Below are 21049 nucleotides of genomic sequence, written 5' to 3'. Positions count from 1 at the left end.
AAAATGGAAAAGAATGAAAATAATCATATATCTGGGCCTCTTGTCTTATTATCTTTTGACTCCTGAGGTTCTATTTCAAATGAGTGATTTTATTGTCCTTAATTGCAGATACTGAATCATGTTTTAGGTGGCCCCTGCTTTGGGTGGGTCCACCATCATTGTCTTCTATGCCAATCCTGTTTTTTCTTACACTCAAACAGATTAAACCTTTCACTGTAGCAGAACTGGGGTGGCAATTCACACGTTTTGAATGAACCTCAGTAAATCCTGATCAGGCCTACTTTTTAGGATTCACATGTCAATCATATGAGTTAGTCCAGACAAGGAGCACGCACAGAGGTACTATCTCAGTCTTAATTGTAAGATTACACTAACAGACTCTTGAAAGTCTGAAAGTGCATCTCTCCATCCTCACTTTTACAATCGAAAGAAACTAGAAAGAGTCCCTTCTGAGATGTTTCCTACATGATCAACTGCTTCATAACGGATTGTTGCTTAGTCCGTGGCTGTTTTGCCTTTCTCCCAAGGTCATTCTCATATACCATTACCTCACATCAGTCTTGCAACTAAGTCTGTGTCCCCTTTCCTTTCTTCCTATCCAGAGTTGGGTTGCACCCGGTTTGGCCCGGATTGGGCGAACTGGTAGTAGCGGGGCGGGAGGCTCCACCCACATGCCCAGATGCTTCTGAGCATGCCCAGAAGCATTGTGTGAGTGAGCGCGTAGGCATGAGTGAACCGGTAGTAAAAAAAAATAGAAACCCACCACAATTCCTATCCCCTGTGGAGTAAATAACTGATGGTGGGACTATGTCTAGTTTAGTGAAAGGAAGGACAAGGGGTGACATGATAGCAATATTCCAATATTTGAGGGGCTGCCACAAAGGAGAGGGCTCAAGCTATTCTCCAAATTACCTGAAAGCAGGACAAGAAACAAGGGATGGAAACTAATCAAGGGGCAGACCAACCTAGAACTAAGGAAAATTTCCTGACAGAACAATTAATCAGTGGAACAGCTTGCCTCCAGAAATTGTGAATGCTCCAACACTGGAAGTTTTTAAGAAGATGTTGGATATCCATTTGTCTGAAGTGGTGTAGGGTTTCCTGCCTGAGTAGGGGGTTGGAACTAGAAGACCTCCAAGGTCCCTTCCAACTCTGTTATTCTGTCTGCTCTAATGCTCTTCGTAACACTTTCCTGGCCATAATGCACGTTTCTCCTGTACTCGGTGTTCCCCTAACAGCCTCTGGATTCACTCTCCATGTTCTAATAGAGTTTCCCCCCCTTATTTTAGGTTGGGGTTTATGTGCAGCTAAAGCTCAATACCCCATTGCTGACATGGTGAAAATGCTGAACGAACAAGGAAAAAAAGTCAGGCAAGTAAACACCATTGTTGATATAAACAAATTACACTGCTTTGTACTAACATATTTTGATTTAATGATGGACTATGTATATATATGGTATAGTCATATACCATTACTTCATATCAGTCTTGCAACTAAGTCTCTGTCCCTTTTCCCTTCTTCCTATCCAGAGTTGGGTTGTAGATTATATATATATATGTATGTATGTATGTATGTATCTATCATCTATCTATCTATCTATCTATCTATCTATCTATCTATCTATATATATATATATATATATATATATATATATATATATATATATATATAGAGAGAGAGAGAGAGAGAGATGATAGACAGATAGATAGATAGATAGATAGATGGATGGATGGATGGATGGATGGATGGATGGATGGATAGATAGATAGATAGATAGATAGATAGATAGATAGATAGATAGAAGGGATTTCAGTCAAATAGTTGTTTAATTGAAGGTTTGCAAACTGATTTGGGCCTTTCTTCAGTGATATGCAAATAGAATAAATAAATAAATGAAAATTAATCCTCCCTTCGTATTGCATGAGATTACAACAGGGATCTTAGTGCCAGCATTCAAAAATGAGAATGTTTTCTTTCAAGAAAAAAAAATGTTCTATTCTTTTTATTGTTGATCAGCAATGGCAGGGGCTATAGCCAAGATGCTATATGTGGTGCTCTAATTAATATTAAATTTATGCCTTATATTTTCGCTGTTTTTAACAATGGCATATCATAGAAATCCAAACAAAACTGGTCTTTAATTTAAAAAAAAACCAAAATGGCAGTTGTATACCTTTAATGGGGGAAATATTGACTTTGACTGAAAGTTAGGAAGGAAAATTGGGTCCTCTCTAAATCGTACTGTCAGTGCCTCTCTAGGAACCTTTCTCCTACTGTGTGTGTGTGTGTGTGTGTGTGTGTGGTTTTGAGTCAAAGTTGACGCCCAGTGAATGCCTGGATAAATCTCTGCAGCTTTCTTGGCAAAAGTTTAGAGAGTGACCAGCCCAAAAACACCCAGAGGTTTTGTGCCTAAGGCAGGACTAGAATTCACTGTCTCCTGGTTTCTAGCCTAATGCCTTAACCACTACACCCAATTGGCTATCTTTCTCCTGCTTAGAGGAGAGAATATATAATATCTCTCCCCTTTCTGTGAACTTTGTCTGACGTTTCCCCATTTCTCGGTCTGTATACCTAGTTCAGCATTTCTTCCTATTTTTGGGTTGCAGGTTTGGCATCCATCCAGTTGCAGGCCGAATGCCAGGCCAGCTTAATGTCCTCCTGGCAGAAGCTGGTGTGCCGTATGACGTTGTCTTGGAAATGGACGAAATTAATGAAGATTTTCCAGGTAGGGGATAAGGGTTGAAAGAGGAGAATGAAAAATCGAACAAAACTACGGCTTGGTGTTTGCATTGCATTGCAAAGTGTATATGGTGTTTTCTTCAGGCTGCAAAATAGCAATAGCACTTAGGACATATACCACTCCATAGTGCTTTAAAGTCCTCTCTAAATGGTTTACAAAGTCAGCCTCTTGCCCCCAACAATCTGGGTCCTCGTTTTACCCACCTCGGAAGGATGGAAGGCTGAGTCAAGCTCTAGCCCATCAGGATCGAACTCCTGGCAGTGAGCAGAGTTAGCCGGCAATATTGCATTCTAACCACTGTGCCTCCAGGGCTCATGGTCCTTAGCTGAATCTGTAGCTCCATTAATTGTAAAACTCATGCTGCTATATGACAAATTATGCTTTCCCCTTGTAGTTTACTTCACCCCTATAATTATCATCTCCTAGGCAATCTGCATCTCACTTGCTCTTAGGCCCCCCTGCAAGCAACTGTACTGGCAAATAAACTTAGTTTCTCCCCATTTGATCATACTAATAACCCTACACTGGAAATAGTAATAGCAATAGCACTTAACACTTATATACCACTTCACGGTGCTTTTACAGCCCTAAGTGGTTTACAGAGTCAGCATATTTCCCCTAGCAATCTGGGTCCTCAGAAGGATGGAAGGCTGAGTCAACCTTGAGCTGGTGAGATTTGAACTGCCGAACTGCAGCTAGCAGTCAGCTGAAGTAGCCTGCAGTACTACACTCTAACCACTGCGCCACCTCGGCTCTTAATTGGCACCTACTGTAGGAATTCCTTCCAAGTTGAACCTGTTGCACACCTGAAGCAACCTCCAGAATGGATGCATTCTGAAAAGGACCTCTGGGATTGACAGTTGGCCACATTACCTTGGATGCTGGAAGCCCTTCAGTTCCAAAGCCTGTTTTCTCATCTGACTTCAGAGGTGGTCTGTTTTCTCAGGCAGTCCATCAGGAGACGAGGCAATTGTCTTTGACATCTCTTTGGGAGGTCAGGTTTTATGGCTCAGTAAGGGACTCATGACGGTCCTGGACCAGAAATAACTTTTCAAATGATGAATTCAACAGCTTAGGCTTGTCAGGCTAATATGCCAGCGTGGAATCTCTCCAAATTGCGAGAGCAGCCGAATCCAGATGAAACAGATTCATGCAAAATCTACAGATTTCAAGCAGGCTCCATATAGAAAGCATACATACAAGCATAAACAGAAACTATAAAAGAGAGAGAGAGAAAATCGGTACAGAGGTGGGTTTCAACTGGTTCGCCCCGGATCGGGCAAATTGGTAGTGGTGGCAGCGGGAGTTTCTGCTCATCAGCCCAGATGCTTCTGTGCCTGCGCAGAAGCGTCACACGAGCACATGAGCGTCGGGTGGGTTCCTGCCAGTTCTAACCTCTTTTATAGAAGAGGTTCCACAAATCTACAATGCTGTTTAGAACCGGTTCCATCTCAAGAAGATTAGTTTACGGGTTAATATTCATTTTAGTGAATATAAGATTGAGGATATCCAGAAAGGGAATCACCACTCAATCTTAATCCTAGATGCTTTTATTCAGCCTAGTCTAGGTTGCTTTGAAGATAATATGAAGTGGGATAACTTGATTAGTTTGGGGAAGAGATAAATTAGGTCACAAATGAGGATCAGAAAGTGAGGAATATTTGGTTTGCGCTGAACCTTTTTTTTGCTTTTGAGCTACGTAACCCGGTCCATGGTACATCTTGGGTATCTTGTATCTACTTTCACATATAGGTTATTTAGCACAGATCTTGTTTTAGAAGCCTTTTCATGAAAAGGGGGAAACTATTCACAAGCCAAATTTCGGCAGACAAATAGTAGTGTAAGCAACATGGAAAAGACATTGAGTACCAGTTAGCTGGCTCACTATACCAAAGTCTCTTTCCCCAGCTTTCCTTTACAATCTCAGAAATAACGTTAGAGCTTCCCCGGTTTACATTTTTTTTTTTAAATGTGATTATGGCACACTTGGATTTTGAAGCTTTTCATATTGAAAGGTCTTCCTTTTCCAAGGCTCTGTCTTCTTACTTTCAGATACAGATTTGACGTTGGTCATTGGTGCTAATGACACCGTGAATTCTGCAGCACAGGAAGATCCCAACTCCATTATAGCTGGCATGCCTGTATTGGAAGTTTGGAAATCTAAACAAGTAAGTGACAAAAAGAAACTGAGAGTGCAGGGTTGTGATTGTTTCTTCATTGGAGCAAAGAATACCTAACACACAATGTAAAAAGAAAGGTGTCTTTGTGTTGTGACCCGCCAGCAGAGCTGGAAACAGAGTCGGACAGTGAGGAGGTTGGGGAGGAACATGGGCCAGTCCTGGAGTCTGGGGAAGGCTCTGATGAGGACTCGGTGTTGGAGGCAGAGGCGGGGGGGGGGCAGGGCCATATGCCAGTTATCGGCTGCCTTCAGAGTCAGACATCAGTGAGGCAGATGAACAGCTGGAGCCTGTTCCCAGTGTGCACATGCGCAGAGTTGCCAAATGAAGGGAACAGCTAAAGAACAGGAGTCAACTTGGGAGTAAGGCCACAGGTGGACGATGAATGGCCCCTCCCAGAGGGAATAAAAGAGGAGCGGAAGGGGAGTGGAGTTTGCAGGAGACAATTAGTTCGCTTAATTGGTTCATGACTCTCTGAGACTCCTTGCCAGGTTTTGCAGATATCGGCCTGGCAGCTCTCCAGGCCAGATAAGGTCTGTGACTGTAAATCCTCCCTTGAAAGGCTTTGCTGTATGTGAATGAGCAGAATTCAGAGTCAATTAATAAAAGGGTTTTTTGTTGGGACAAGGAGTTTGCTTCATGCTCTTGGGAAGCCTCGGTCAGAACACTTTGTCCCCAAGTACGAAAATGTTGCCTTCATTGCAGTGCAGACTATTGTTTTGATGTCATCAAATCTTCCAGTTGACACAAGGTACAGTTTCTTGGGAGGAAAGAATTATTCTAGCATCTAAGGGACAGCACAACAGAGAGTTCACTGGCACTGCAGAGTCAACAGTCATGTTGGCTGGGAAATGATGAGAGCTGAACTCAAAAGACCTCAGAAAAACACCCAGTGGGGAAGTAAGATGAGGATGTCCTGCTATCTGTTGCTGGAGAATCTGGAAAGCTCTCTAGGTTTGCCAATATAAATAAGATTTTTGCATTCAACAGCAGTGCATTCTGATCCAGCTGGGCCCTGCTTATGTCCTTATGACTATATGGTGGTTGCCTTTTGCTAAGCAGTAGAATCTGAAATATTGTCTTTTTAGAATTTCAGCAATGAGGAAGAATTCAGGGGAGAGAATAGGCTTAGTCATGAAAAATGATTGATAGGAGAGCATTGTTCAAATATCAGAGAGAGGGGTGGAAGGAGGTGAAGACCTGTTCTTTATCATTCCAGTGGGCAGGACATAAAACAATATAGTTAAATTACAGGAAGGCAGGTTCAGGTTGAATATTAGGGGGGGGGGGTTTGGGGGAAATCCAGTATAAATTCCTAATGGTAAGAGCAGTTCAACAACACTGGAACAAATTACCAAAGTCATCTGCTTGGAATGATTTAATTGACATTAATTTAATTCAATTTAATTTAATTCCTGCTCTGGCAGGAGTTTGGGCTCACCCTAATGGTCTCTTCCAACTTTACAATTTTATAATATTATATGTGAAATTTCTATTTCATTCTTACCCTGATGAAAAATCGACACTTCTGTTTAAAAAGTCTGCATATCCTTGCAGTGGTGTTGGGTGTAAACCACATTTAAAGATTTAACCAATTTGCATACTGCAGGCTATGTTTTTAACCAGCTTTTTTGAGTGAAGGCAAGAAATAGTTGAACTCGCTCTCATTGTGTCATTCGGTTTCTCCACCAGGTCATTGTCATGAAGCGCACCCTGGGAGTCGGATACGCTGCTGTCGACAATCCCATTTTTTATAAACCAAACACTTCAATGTTACTTGGAGATGCAAAGAAAACCTGTGATGCTTTACAAGCCAAAATTCGAGATTCTTTTAGCCATTAGTGCTTCCGGTTATTCTAAGGCATCATCCAGTGATAAAGTGTTGTTATGTACCTTTTAATTTGATTGTGTTTATTGAAGAGCCTGGAATCCATGGAATGTCTAACTGGCTGGTGCCCATTGTCTGTATCCTTTGAAAATGGACTTATCTCTTGTGTATATACATTGTCAGAAAGATAAATAGAAGAACCTAATTCATATGAGAAATGAGTGGTTTCTGTGTCTTTATATGGGTGTCCGTCCATCCATCCATCCATCCATCCATCCATCCATCCATCCATTACTTGTTTCTCTTAACATTGCTATGACATTTTTAACCTGTACAATAAAAGAGACAAGTAATCATTTCTGGGCCAGATGTAGTCCTCTAGAGAGGACATTCCATCATCAAAGAGAGGGATATTGTGGAGATGGCTATGGATCTAGAGAGTTTGACTTGCCTGCTCTAGGGTGTACTACAGTGGTGTGATTCAAATAATTTAAGAACCGGTTCTCTGCCATAATGACCAGCTGGGTAGGCATAGCTCGGTGGTCATGTGACAATGTGGCTGTGGCCAACTCACATCGATGGGCGCTTTGCCTTAGATGTTACAATGTGATAAGGGTTAACCGGAGAGGCAGTTTCTGTAAGCAGGGCAATAAAGATGAGGCTAGAAACAACACCAGAATTTTTCCTTCCTGCCTTCTTTACAGAATTAGCCCTGTAAAGTGGGAAAAAAATAAAATTTCTTCCAACAACTGGTTCTCCAAACTGCTTAGAAAGTTACGAACCGGTTCTCCCGAATAGGTGCGAACCGGCTGAATCCCATCACTGGTGTAATAGTGATAGCTTGTGAAAAATAAGAGGCAGGATGGTCAATCAAAGGATAGCAATGGACAGGCTTGGAGAAGAGGGATTCGGGAAGTGCAAGTTGGAAGACGAGGTCTGAGGAGCTTCAGGCTGTAAGACTGGTAATATTTCTCCTGTTAGGAAGACAGGTGAGGAATAATGTGAAGATAGTTAGGCTAATCCTGGTGGGATAAAAGCAATTTGTGGTAACGAGTGAATCTGGATGAAAATCATTTTATAAAGTTATTTAATAAAAACTCCTTTGTTCCAGTTAACCATGGATCTCTGCCGTCCTATAGTAAATTTTCTCCATTTGATAGTATCACCTTACAGGTTTGAAGAATTTACAGAGCAGTGGAAAAAGAAGGTAACAATAGAAAAGACTCCCATAACAAGCAGATTGTGGGACACAACCTGGTTTGCAGTTTGGCACTACTTTTCAACAGAACACTGACTTCTGAATTGAGCAGGGCATGGTATGAATTCAGAGAAACAAGGACCCTTCATTTCAACCCTGAAATAGTCTCCTTCATTGGAATTCTGAGAAATCTGAAAAACAGTGGGTGAATTAAACTTACACATTTAATGGCATGGATACTGGGCTAGACACCAAATCTCTCTTGTGTTCCACTCTTCTTCCTTTCCTTTCCAATTCTTAAAAAAAAAAACCTTTTGACATTAGGCAAAGCACAAAATCTTGGCATCCCCCGTGTGACTGTGACTATTTCTTTCTGTACATCCGAATTTGCTGTTCTGAAGATCAGAACTTGATTGGTCGGGGGTTTAAAGCAAAAACCCTAAAATCAATTCAACATTTGTTTATATAAGCGGTTTCTCTGTCTCTACTTCTAAATAATTTGCAAATGTTTCAAGGAAATAAGATCTGGAAGACACCGTGAATGTCTTTCAGGGTTAGATTATTGTAACACATGGAGGTAAGACGTCATTTTGCGGTAGGAGTGGAAATGTTCCCTGTTAAGTATAATCCAGCATTTTTCGAGAAGTGACTTTGCTAGAAGAATTCAAAGTGCCCTTCTTTAGAAAAATAAAGATGAAACTCTCAGAAAATACCAGAACACACAAATTGGAAGTTGCCATCATTGCACAAAGCCACAATGCCCTTCTCTTGACGGTAGAAATAAGTAATAATAGAACTATGGACAATAAAAGCATTAGGTTTTTTTTATTAAACAGATTACTTCAAAAGGTATTTATCATTTGAATCATTACATATGCAGCTTTATAGAACATGTAAGATTTAAGATGCACGATCCATCCTCTAGTGTTCTTTATTGTGGCTTCTATTCATGTTCGATTGCAGCTAGGTTTATACCAGAGGTGAAATGCTACCAGTTTGGACCGGTTCGCCGGAACCGGTAATAAAACTGCTATTGGTTCATCTGAACCGCAAAGTAAAAAAAAAGTTTTAAAAAGTTTTTTTTAAAAGTTCTGACGATCGCTCATCAGAACTTTTAAAAAACTTTTTAAAGCATTTTTTAACTACCGGTTCAAAAATGCTAAAAAAAAGTTTAAGAAAAAAGTTCCCACAATCAGCTAGTGATGATCAGCTGTGCTGCGCGATCGTCAGAACTCTTTTAGCATTTTTTAACTACCGGTTTGGGAGAAGCTAGTAATTTTGTTATTCGATAAATAAGAAAAAAATATTTCTATTTAAATGCCCCAAGTCCAGGTTTGTTTCCGACAATCTTCCCCTTAAGTTTAAAGCTTTGTATCTGTTAAGCTTGGATTGAGTTCAAATTTAAAAGACAATAACTATAAGCATTCTATCTTGTAAGTCAGTTTCAGTCATTCAAATCCTAGTTAATTTTAAAGGACTGGTTTTAAAGGATAAGGAATCACATTTCTTTTGGGACATTTGCATGAGGGATACTTCACTTTTTTCCTGCAGAATCCTTGGCTTTCCTGATCAGCCTGTACATAAATGAGAAGAAAAAAAGCAAATTGTCGTATTGTCCATCATATTTTTCTTTTAAGACCTCCTTGTGATAGTCCACTAGAAAATAATAAATTGCTTCAATGGTAGAGAGGTAAGTTTCTGGTTTTCCTTTCTGATGGCGCCAAAAGCAGGTTTTCTTAGATTTCAGCTCAATCTGTAGCAACCCTGCAGAGTGAAGAAAACTAAAGATGACAATGTAGGCATTTAATTACACAAAAGACTGAAAGAACTATTTGTAGCAAATTGTTAACAGGTTTCTCCAAAGCATTACAAACAAGGATAAGCCTGATTAAGATATATGTAGGCAGATTTATACGGTAATTTCCATTTATATTTTCTAAGTGTGGCTAGATAAGTCATCTCTTTTTCTCTAAAACCCTTTCTTTCCTGGAATGCAGCATTATCTGACTGGAGTCCAAAAATGTTTATTATACAGTGTTGCAGTGCACTAGTTTTAGAAAGGCAAAACTTTTGGAAGAAAAATAAAAGTAGAGAGGAGGCATTTATTCCTGATAAGAGCTCTCCATTATACCTAGAACAATTCCCAAGATTCATTTCCATTCATAAAAATAATACCTTGAAGCCGCTCATCTGTGATTATTTTGTTTGTCTGATTCCATGTACTGTCGATAAATATAATTTTTTTCAGTGCATTTTCGCTCTTGGGCAATTTATCTTCACTCATGATTCTACTGTGGCTTGGCTCCAATTTTGCACACTTGGGTGCTGGTACTGCTGAGAAGCCCTCAGTGTCCATCTTACATTTTGCTTGCAAAGAGAGAGGAATGTTGCTTATTGAAACTGAATTAGGTCCAGGAAAAATAAGTGCAATCTAAAAATGGGGCGAAAAAACCTTCATGAGATCTAGCTTAACCTCAGCCACAAGGCAACTCTTATTTTTTCCTAATCTATTTTAAAATTGTGCTTCCACCATTATTTCTAAAAATACACTCTGCCTAACATTTACCAACAACATTGTTTAAACAAATATGAGTAAATGTTAAAACCCTGCAAAACTTTTATTTCATCAAATATAGGCTGAAGTGCTGATCCACCCTCTTAGGAATATTCCCCTCTTGTCATTTTGGCTTTAGGCCATCTGTACAGGTAGTCCTCTCTTACTGACCGCAATCGGAACCAGTAACTCCCATCACTAAGGGAGTCATCAAATGCAACATCCCATGACTGCGACTAGTGACTTCCTTCTGGCTTCCCCATTGATTTTGCTTGTTGGAAGCTGCCTATGAAAGTTGCAAATGGCAATCGCACAACCATGTGGCGCTGTGGCTGTTGTAGATGCGTGCTGACCCCAGAGACAGGGCAAGACAGGAACGCTGACAGCCGCAACTTTCGAGGACCAGTTGTAAGTCACATTTTTCAGCAGCTTCGTAACTTTGAATGGTTGCTGAACAGATGCTTTGTAAGCGAGGACAACCTGTACTCTCAGGGAAATTCTTGCAAAAATGGCTGCAGCTCTAAAAACAAGCCAAGAAGTGGAACTCACTTCTATGGATACAACTAAGTAATAAGTCCTACTACATGAATTCCTGGACAAATACACTGATTATTTGCTCTGGTGCAAAACAATGCTAAACACAGAGTATATTTAACAGCAGCAATCATGGCAGTGAGAAACAAATGGTTTTCCTATGATGCTAAATATAGACAGACTCTTACTTCATTCTGGATCTCTTCATAGTCAGGAATACACGGATAGGTATAAACGGTAACATCTTCAGATGCTAGAAGCTTGGCGTGTACAGCTGTACTTTTGCCATCTGTTTCATTGGGATGCTTGATTATATCAATCTTCAAGGGAAGCTTAAAGAACCCAAAAAGTGCATCAAAAATACACCCTCCAAATTCAACCATAAATATATACATTTGCCCAACCATGCATTCCACTCTGGATATCAGAGTATAACACATGATTTGCACCAGTTACAATTGCAATTTTCTGCAAAATAATCAATGGGAAACAACAAAAATACCATGTTAAAAAGAAGCTACTATTTGAATGACTTAAATCAAAGGCTGCCTTTGGGGCAAGTCTGGGTAGACATATTTTCCATCATCTACAGCAAGGGGAGGCAACTATGGCCTCTTTATGACCTGTGGACTTCAACTCCCAGAATTCCTCCGCCAGCATGTTGTAAATGTGGGCTGACCCCAGGGATGTTGCAATAGCCGCAACTTGATAAATCCTGAAAACCATGGCTGGTTCAGGAATTCTGGGAGTTGAAGTCCACAGGTCATAAAGGGGCCATAGTTCCCTAAGTGTTCTACAGAGATGCCAATGTTTGGGCAGAAATACGAGTGGCACTGGGCTACTGTGATCTGCTTTACTTTCACTACAGCAGCTTTATGGTTATGGCATTTAGTATGAAGTTTTTGGCATAAAAGACAAGATTAGGTTAAACTCCACCTTTATCTATTTCATCTATTAGAATGACTTGCTGGGAAATTTCATATAAAATGACCAAAGAACACTGTGACACCACCACCACCCCCTTCAGATCACCTGCACTAACCTTCACAATAGGAATATCTTCAACAGGAACAGTTTCAACTGGAACATAACATGAATAACAGTAGAACATCCTTGATCCGTGACATCTGGGGCATTTTGATCTTCCTTGTTTTTGGGCTCTCTCAAGAATAGCTTGGGATGTCAGACATAAGTTGTCAAATGGGGTCTCTTGTAACAGGGATGCAGCCAGTATATCTTGATTTTGCAAACACTCAGCATTTCTTTTCATTTCCTGGTTTATCTTGGTCTGCTTTTTTTTAAATGGGAGATGAATTTAATGATATATTTCAGATGAATGATATCCTTGGAACTGTTAAAGATAAATAATGCAAGAATAGTTTTCAAGTATAATTTCAGATAAGTATTCTTAGAGAGAATAGAAATTTTGATGAATGAGATTAACTCAAACTAGGGAACACTATTCTCCAGCAGCCCTGAACATAGAGTTGGTGGGCTGAAATTTAAAGTGTGTGGGTGTGTGTGTCTGAGGGGGAGACAGACACACAGAGATCCTAAACAACAGAGACCTGCAGGTAGAAGCTTGATCTTTTGCCAACATGTCTGGATCTAATCCAAGGACTGCACAATTGATGTTTTCTCCACCTCTGCTCTAGGTTAAGTGGTATAAGTGGTAAGGTATAAGAATCAATCTAATGTGAAGCTTTACAGTATAAAGTTCAGTTTTTTTTATGTTTCGTATTGCAGGATCTTAGTAATACTATTCATTAATAGAGACTTAACTTGTATGACAAGTGTTGATTATTTATTTTACATGTTTTACTATATTAAGAATACATAGAATATAATGACAGCCATGTTTTTGGCTGCAAACACAGACCATGGAGTAAACAGTTCATTTCCTTGATTCACCTGCCAACCTTTTGCAGTTTATAAAATAACCATTACTTCTAAAATGATACCTATTAAAGGGATAATAGCAAAAATGTATTTGTGGCTATTGTGTAACAAGCCCCATTTCTGCTTTTGCAGTATCAGCTCTTTCCTCCCTGGAGTGAGACTATTCTGAGTTTGCTGGAGAAAGCTTGGCAGGTAAGTGAAGAAAGTTGCTTATGTTTGGACAAAATTTTCTAACCACAGAGATTCCTTAGTTCAAGAGCAGGAAATTAATTAATATGTTATGCATTCCTGACCAACAGATCAACCCACCTTATATTAAACAACTTGTGGCAGCTTTCCTTATCACCACGGGGAAAAATGCTGCTGACAGAGAAAGGGATAAATTTCACCTATGTTTTCCAGAACCATAAAAATCTAACAAATAAGAATGTCCTGTGCACTTTGCTAACTGGAAGTAAGACATGCTTTATACAACTGAATAGTTTGACCCAAGTATAAATCAATCCTACTTCTAGAGAGAACCACATTTAAATCTCACTTGACCACTAAGCTAAACTGAACACTCTTTGCCGCTCAATGGAATTTCACATTGCTTTTTCACTATAGTTTGCTTTAAACATAAGTTATTGACTGCCCTAGGCTACCCTACGTGGGCTGCCAAAATCCTGACAACTGATTTAGCAACAAAGATTTAGTGCTTTGTTAGATAGCGCTAAACTCCAATTGGCTGAGTTCATTAACATCCTTTGCCCCCAAACCATGACCTGCATGCTATCACGATTGGATTCCCATCAGATATTTTGCTTAGCACAACCAGCGAAGCCAATTATATTAGTCTCAGTGACCTCAAAAAAGATATAAACATTATGTGGAAAGAGCGCTGTGCTTCTGTTGGAAATAGTTATATATAACTTAATAGATTGCTGTAACATCTAGGTCAGTGTTCCTCAGTTCATGTGTGAACTTCAAATCTCAGAATTCCCCAGCTAGCAGGGATAGACTTCAATTCACAACTCCATTTCAACATCATGTTGTTAGTTGCAAAGTCCTGTCCGACCCATGGTGACCCCATGGACAACATTCTTGTTCTTTACCATCCTCTGGAGTCCCTTTAAGCTCACACCTACTGTTTCGGTGACTCCATCCAACCACCTCATTCCCTGTTGTCCCCTTCTTCTTTTGCCCTCAGTCTTTCCCAGCATTAGGCTCTTCTCCAGTGAGTCCTTCCTTCTCATCAGGTGGCCAAAGTATTTGAGTTTCCTCTTCAAGATCTGGCCTTCTAAAGAGCAGTCAGGATTGATCTCCTCTAGGACTGACCGGTTTGATCTTTGATCTCCATGCAGTCCAAGGGACTTGCAGGAGTCTTCTCCAGCACCAGAGTTCAAAGGCCTCAATTCTTTGGCACTTATGGTCCAACTTTCACAGCTATATTGTGATGGATTCAACATGATGATGGGGAATTCTGGCAGTTGGGAAACTCTGATAGAGGCAGCCTATTTGACTCAGTGGTTCTATGGGAAAATCATTTCTCACCCCACCAACAAATTTTTAACCCAGGTTGGGTTTAGTCCTCAAAAAAGTCACCAAACCTCTGCAACAAACCAGCACAGCTCTTCTTCTGGACAATCATGCAGGTTAAGCGTAGGAACCACCACTACCTACCACCTCGCACCCCTCCAAACACTACTCCCCTGGGAGTTGGCAGCAACTTCTGGAGCGCCAGAGACCCCACAACTGTTTTTTGCAACTTAGTAACCCATGCACAGGGAGGGATCCGGAGCTGGGGGTGGCTGCCACTGCCTCCCCATCTCTCTCCCCGAGCCCAAGACCACTTCTCGCGCCCATCCATGCCAACAAAGGAAACCCACCGCCAAAGCAATGCCCAGGGACTCCTCTCGGCGTTGGGAGCGGGTGGGAGATTTATTGCAAGCACGCCTCCCACGAGTGGACGCAAAACCGAGCCTCGCCGAAAGATCGCGTGTCTTCTCCCTCCTCTAGGACAGCCGCGTCGCGCGCGCGGTGGAACTCCAGCCCCGGGGGTGGAGGGGGCAGGCCGGAAGGATCGAACGTGACGGACCGCGGGGGGCGGAGCCAGGCGGTTGCTAGGGCGCCTTAGTAACGGCAAGAGAAGGTCCGTTGGAAGGGCGGGGCGTTCTGCTGCTGCTGCTGCTGTTGCTCTTGCTGCAGCCGCAGGAAGCTCTTGGGCCTGGCGAGGGCGAGGTGCAGCCGCCTTGCTTGGGAATGGGCGAGCGGGGTCGCACCCTGACCCTTTCTACCTACAGGCATTCTTTTATCGAGGTCGGCGGCTGAAATCCGAGGCTGCCCTGGGCGGGCAACACGTGTGTGGGGCTCTCGAAAGAGACTGGAAGGACATTTAGAACCATTATCTATCTATCTATCTATCTATCTATCTATCTATCTATCTATCTATCTATCTATCTATCATCTATCTATCTATCTATCTATCTATTCTATCATCTATCTATCTATCTATCTATCTATCTATCTATCTATCTATCTATCTATTCTATCTATTCTATCATCTATCTATCTGCTCCGCCACTGGAGGTTTTTAAAGAAGAGACTGGACAGCCATTTGCCTAGAATAATATAGGGTCTTCTCCTGCTTGTGCAATGGATTGGAGGAGACGACTTCCAAAGGCTCTTCCAACTCTTATTCTGTAATTCTGTTAATCAGTAGAATGACTTACCTCCAAAAGTTGTGGGTGCTCCATCTCTCGAGGCTTTTTAAGGAGAGACTGGACAGCCATTTGCCTGGAAGGGTACAGAGTCTCCTGCTTGAACAGGGGTTGGACTAGAAGACCTCCAAGATCCCTTCCAACTGTGTTATTCTGTATTCTAAAGCAGGGGTCTCCAACTTTGGCAACTTTAAGAATTAAGCTTTGCTGGCTGAGGAACTCTGGGAGTTGAAGTCCATAATTCTTAAAAGTTGCCAAGGTTGGAGACCCCCTGTTCTAAAGGGAAGCTCTTAGAGACGTGTCTTCCCTTTTGAAGCTGAACGCAGGTTGCCGTGCTTGGCTGGGGTACTGGGCTGGCATAATTTCTAAGTTTGCAGGTGACACTGAAGCACATGAAGGCAGAGGTTTCCAAACTCTTCAGTTCATTGTCCCCTTCAGCAAAGCTTGATGGTTGGCCCCTCAAAACATTTATTGAATGGAAATAATGTAATAAATATTACTTTACCACAAATATCAATGTTTTGGATAGTCCAATTGATGCTTGGAGGTCAATACTCACCACTTTGGAGATGTTTGCATTGCACTCAAGACACAGACTAAGTTTGTGGTACAGATACAGCCACTAGATTTTTATCTGAATTAATGAAGCATGTGTGAACACAGTCATAGTGAGAATGAGCTCTATCTCACCATTTGCTATAGGATGTTTGTGTATTGCTCTGCCAGACTGATACCCGAAGGAAAAACAAAGATTAGAAACAAGTTGTTTGTTGATATGAGGAATCAAAAAGTTACAAAATGGTTCAATGTAAGTAAAATAATAGCATATCCCTCAAATGAATTCAACCAACTGGGTGATTCTATTGAATCAGAGTGCTCAATTAGGATAACAGTGGTGGTGAAAGGTCTTATGGATCAGTTCTTTAAAAAAAAATGAGAATAAGTTTTTAAAATAACATTGCTGACTCCCCCCCCACTTTCAGAAATAACAAAGAAATGTCCCGTGTTCACATATTTATCTTAGCCATGGTATGCTCAGTATGTCTGGGCAAAATGTCATGATGTACTTATACTATGCCAAGTGTTATGCTCAGTTATACTTCAGTCTTTGATTGCAATACATGAACACAACCACATCAAAATTCATCGAAGTGGCAAAGGCAATGTTTTGATCCTTAGTCTCCATTTCTGAAATTGTTGGCAGCATATAACATTTCAATAAAAATAAGTAGATTTTCCCCAAACAAACCAAAAGAAAACCCTGCAATGTTCTGTCAACAGTTTGGATGATTGTGTATTTAGGATTTAAGATACAAGGGCTTGGTTGACATATAATACTAAACCAGAATTCTTAAGCTGGTTTGTTGAATAACCATAATGGCCTAGTAGTGTATGTAAGGTTTACAAGAAACAGTAAGATAGCTGACTATTTCATATTAATCTGATCAGAATAATCCACATATTTTAAATTTTATTTCTTTGATCATAATATTTCTTCAGAGTATTAGATTAGCAAACCCCAATTTGCATGCTTACTAGCATGAAAGAAGTATGTTATAGTATAATCAAGTCTGCTTTATTTTATAAGACGTGTATCTTTATGTATTTATAGGAAACCGTAGAACTTCCTGGTACATTTGATGAATTTTTGGGCTTTTTTAATTTGGTATGTATGTTTATGAAATGATTTTAATAGTACTTTGAGTGTCTGGAAAATGGTATGAAAATTTCATTAAAAGTAGTAACAATAAACACCAGGGATGGTGATTGTGCAGTTTGAAACATCTGGAGATCTTTAGATTCCCCTGTTATAGATTAACCATCATAGCTCAGCAAAGGAAGAATACATGCAGGCATGATGGTTAATGCTGGGCAGCTTATCATGGAACTTCTGAAAGGTAATTAAGAAATGCTATGTGAGAGAAAAGAAGGGACACGGTGGCTCAGTGGCTAAGACGCTGAGCTTGTTGGTTGAAAGTTTGGCAGTTCAGTGGTTCAACTAGCACATATTTGCGACGGGAACCTTTACCTTTACATGTGAGATAAAAAGGCAATTAGTCAATGCTGTGAGAGAGACAAAAAAAATAGGGTTGAACAAGTATAATATGAATTACAGATTCAATACATCTTTTTTTGCTATCAGCAACGGGGAAACATCACTTGGCAAAATTCCCCAGTGTTCGGTGCTATACAGGTAGTCCTCGACTTACAACTACAGTTGAGCCCAAAATTTCCGTTGCCGAGTAAGACATTCGTTAAGTGAGCTTTGCCCCATGTTACGATCTTTCTTGCCACAGCTGTTAAGTGAATCTCTGCAGTGGTTAAGTTAGTAACACAGTTGTTAAGCGGATCTGGCTTCTTCACTGATTTTGCCTGTTGTGAGTTTGCAGAAAGGGATCACGTGACCTGGGGACACTGCAACCGTCACGAGTCAGTTGCAAATGGCTGGATTTTGATCATATGATCATGGGGATACTGCAGTGGTTCTACGTGGGAAAACTGCCCGGAAGTCCCTTTTTTTCAGTGTCATCGTAACTTGAGACAGTCACTAAACGAAAGGTTGTAAGTCGAGGACTTCATGGCTCTGTGTATATAACAAACACTTTAACATTATTTCTGCTTAACATTTGTTTTATAATGGCTGTTCTTTGCAGGATGATTGGCCAAGAGTCCCACACTTGCCAGATGTGAATCCTTATCCCTTGGTTTCCCGGATAAAAAATGACTATCCTGTGGATACTGTTGCCCAATATCTTTATGATAATGCTCCGATGCCGTATGAAATTATTTCCAGGTTGGAAAAAAGAATAGATGAGTGCAAACTACAAGTCCAGGAGCATGCTAAACAGATATTTACATTGAAATCAGAGAAATCAGAAATAGATGAGCAGCCAGGACAAGGTAATTCTGTCTCTTAGCCAATAAGTCCATTTTGGGGAGGGTGGGATCAGTATTAATTTTAGAACTTAGAATAACAGAGCCAGATGGGGCCTTGGAGGTCCTCTGGTCCAACCCCCTGCTCGAGCAGCTTAGACAAATAGCTGTCTAGCTTTATAGTCCCCCGGGTGCTTTTTCAAAAGATAACTAGGCTTTCGGTTGAAGACGTTTCGCTTCTCATCCAAGAAGCTTCTTCAGTTCTGACTGAATGGTGGAGAATGGAAAGATTTATATTCTTGCAGTCTTCTGGTCATTAGCTCTCTTTCTGAGAGTTGTTGAAGCCACTTGGAGGTTTATCTGTACCCTCAGGGTCACCTGAATAGTGCAAATGGGTGCAGAACCTTCTGGAACTGCTGATGCCTCTTGGATGAGAAGCAAGGTGTCTTCAAGGAAAAACAAAGCCCAGTGGTTTTTTGAAAAAGCACCTTTGGGACATCCATAGAGATCCAGTTTTATAGGTTTCCTGCTTGGAGACAACAACCTGTGTTGAATAACATCTAAAAGGAAATGTAAAAACAGTTAATGTAACGTAAAAAGGCATCTAATAATGCCTTTTCAATATTTGATAATCTCGCTTGATTATACTGTATCTTTCTAATTCTTAATGTACTAGTCCTTAGACTGCCATACTGCTCTTATTTAGCTTATGATTACAGTAATATTTGTATTCATCTTAGGATCCATTAAAAATAGTTCTCTGGCAAAGAATGATAGGTTATCTTGCTTTGCTGATGCAATTAGATTTTCTTCTTAAACACAGCAGTGTCAATTTTTCTGGGATACATTTAAACATTTCCAAATCAGCGACCCTGCATTCACTTAACTGCCCTGGCTACCATGCCAAGGATTCAAGTAAAGTCTCCACCATGTCCTGTTTGTACGCCAGCAGATACTTGGCACGTGCCTAGAAAGAAAGCAGATGTGTCCTATTTGGTGGAGTTGATGGTGATCAGAAAATTAGGCTCAAAAATTGTGGTCTGGCTCACAGCAGCAGGAGGGAAATTTTTCCTTCAGTGGCCAAAGTGGATTTAAAACACAGCCTTATGCAGGAGTATTCTTTTAAGGAGATGTTCTATTGAACTATAATCTCTTGCTTTCCACAGAAGTTATTTTTGTACCTACATGGACTGAAGTCATCCAAAAGATGCCTTCCTAATTCCCAGTTGTAATTATGTGTCTCTCTGTGTGTTTATGCATGTATATATGTATGCATGTCTGTGTACACATCAAGCACAAGCATATTTTCAATGGCCGAGAGCTGAAGTGCTGTTAGATTCAGTGAAACTTAATTTTTGATTAATGAATAGAACAGCATGATTAATATTTGGATCTGAGGCTTTGGGCAGTTATGTTATGTGTTTCAGGTATTAACTTTAGGAATCATGACAAAGCTTATCTTTCTTTACACACTGACCAATCACTTCAATTATTTTAAGGTGTCTTAATTGTGTATGCTTGAAAATATAGGTAAATGTTTTCCCACTACATGGAAACTGTATTTTATATCTGGGAAGATGTTTAAAATTCTTAGCTTCTTTTCTTCTTGTTTTCAAGCTGATGTAACATCATCTCCTGAATCCCAGGATGCTTCAAAGAAGAAAATAAAAATCGAAATGAAGGTAACTCATGCATTGATTATCCCTTCCCGCCTCCTTTAAGAGATAGATTGCTACACTGAGAAAACTGGAGTTTTGCTAAGAAGTTTGCTTACATTGCTCTTAGGATAAAAAAACTGAACAGCTGAACAACAGAGTTGGAAGAGACTTTGAAAGTCTTCTAGTCCAATCTGCTGCTTAGGCAGGAACCCCTATGCCATTTCAAACAAATGGTTATCCCATCTTTTCTTAAAAATTTCCAGTGTTGGAGCATCCACAACTTCTGGAGGCATGTAATTCCACTTGTGTTTTATGTATAAAAAACGTTCCTTTCTTTTCTTTCTCCACCTTAAGTGAGGTGACTTCCAACAGTCTGCTTGTCCTGGTTTATTCATTCAGTATTTTGGATTAAACTGATGCATAAATGGGATATTTGAGCTTTTTGCAAATAAATGTTTTATTTAAATGACATGCCACTACAATTAATATGTACCATTAATATTTGTATTCTGCTCTACTAAACAATTTGTTAGAAAAGTTATATGCAGTACACCTTTTCTTAAACTCTCATAGCAGAATGTTATTAATGTTGCACTGTGCCATGTCTCAGTGCATGGGATTTTGCATGACTTCTACCTTCCCCTTGGAAATTTCTCTATTTCTGTATCTGGACTACATCTACTCTAGTTCCATATCTTTACGATGCATTTCTTTCTAATGTATTTCAGTTTCCTACTGAAGCTCCAAAAGACACAAGTAGCAAAGACTTGGAGGTAAATGTATATAGTGTAAAAGTCAGCGATGAAATGGATCAATTCTAAACCACTGGGAATAGAGTTCTAAAAATTAATTTACACAAAGTATTTATCATCCAAACCTGAAAAT

The 21049-nt window shown here is 40.2% G+C and overlaps 3 protein-coding genes across 8 annotated transcripts in view; 2 read left to right on the top strand and 1 right to left on the bottom strand.

Moving 5' to 3' along the window:
• Positions 1-6944, top strand: part of LOC116519461 (NAD(P) transhydrogenase, mitochondrial-like) — a 44067-nt gene extending 37123 nt beyond the window's left edge. The window contains exons 18-21 of the mRNA XM_032233327.1: positions 1290-1371; positions 2610-2728; positions 4796-4911; positions 6613-6944. Coding sequence (XP_032089218.1) covers positions 1290-1371; positions 2610-2728; positions 4796-4911; positions 6613-6762 — 467 coding nt within the window. The 3' untranslated portion in view covers positions 6763-6944. The remainder of the gene's footprint in view (positions 1-1289; positions 1372-2609; positions 2729-4795; positions 4912-6612) is intronic.
• Positions 6945-8747: 1803 nt separating this feature from the next.
• DTWD1 (DTW domain containing 1) lies at positions 8748-14984 on the bottom strand. Of its 6 annotated transcripts, none has more exons than XM_032233600.1 (6): positions 14802-14984; positions 13243-13293; positions 12077-12385; positions 11223-11366; positions 10122-10377; positions 8748-9710 (listed from the first exon to the last, which is right to left on the bottom strand). In XM_032233600.1, the coding sequence occupies exons 3-6, from the start codon at positions 12302-12304 to the stop codon at positions 9481-9483; spliced, it is 858 nt and encodes a 285-aa protein (XP_032089491.1). In that variant the 5' UTR covers positions 12305-12385; positions 13243-13293; positions 14802-14984; the 3' UTR covers positions 8748-9480. The 6 variants fall into 6 exon arrangements, with proteins under 6 accessions (XP_032089491.1, XP_032089493.1, XP_032089492.1 ...); XM_032233602.1 differs by having other exon boundaries at positions 12077-12325; XM_032233601.1 differs by having other exon boundaries at positions 12077-12322.
• Positions 14985-15112: 128 nt separating this feature from the next.
• FAM227B (family with sequence similarity 227 member B) overlaps positions 15113-21049 on the top strand; it is a 76817-nt gene continuing 70880 nt past the window's right edge. Inside the window, exons 1-5 of the mRNA XM_032233137.1 lie at positions 15113-15231; positions 17245-17298; positions 18287-18533; positions 20124-20188; positions 20893-20937. Of these exons, the coding sequence (XP_032089028.1) occupies positions 15175-15231; positions 17245-17298; positions 18287-18533; positions 20124-20188; positions 20893-20937 (468 nt within the window). The 5' untranslated portion in view covers positions 15113-15174. The remainder of the gene's footprint in view (positions 15232-17244; positions 17299-18286; positions 18534-20123; positions 20189-20892; positions 20938-21049) is intronic.

The sequence above is a fragment of the Thamnophis elegans genome, chromosome 16 (assembly GCF_009769535.1).
Source record: "Thamnophis elegans isolate rThaEle1 chromosome 16, rThaEle1.pri, whole genome shotgun sequence".
NCBI lineage: Eukaryota > Metazoa > Chordata > Lepidosauria > Squamata > Colubridae > Thamnophis > Thamnophis elegans.
Note: the sequence above shows the minus strand (reverse complement) of the source record. Positions and strands in the feature narration are given on the sequence as shown.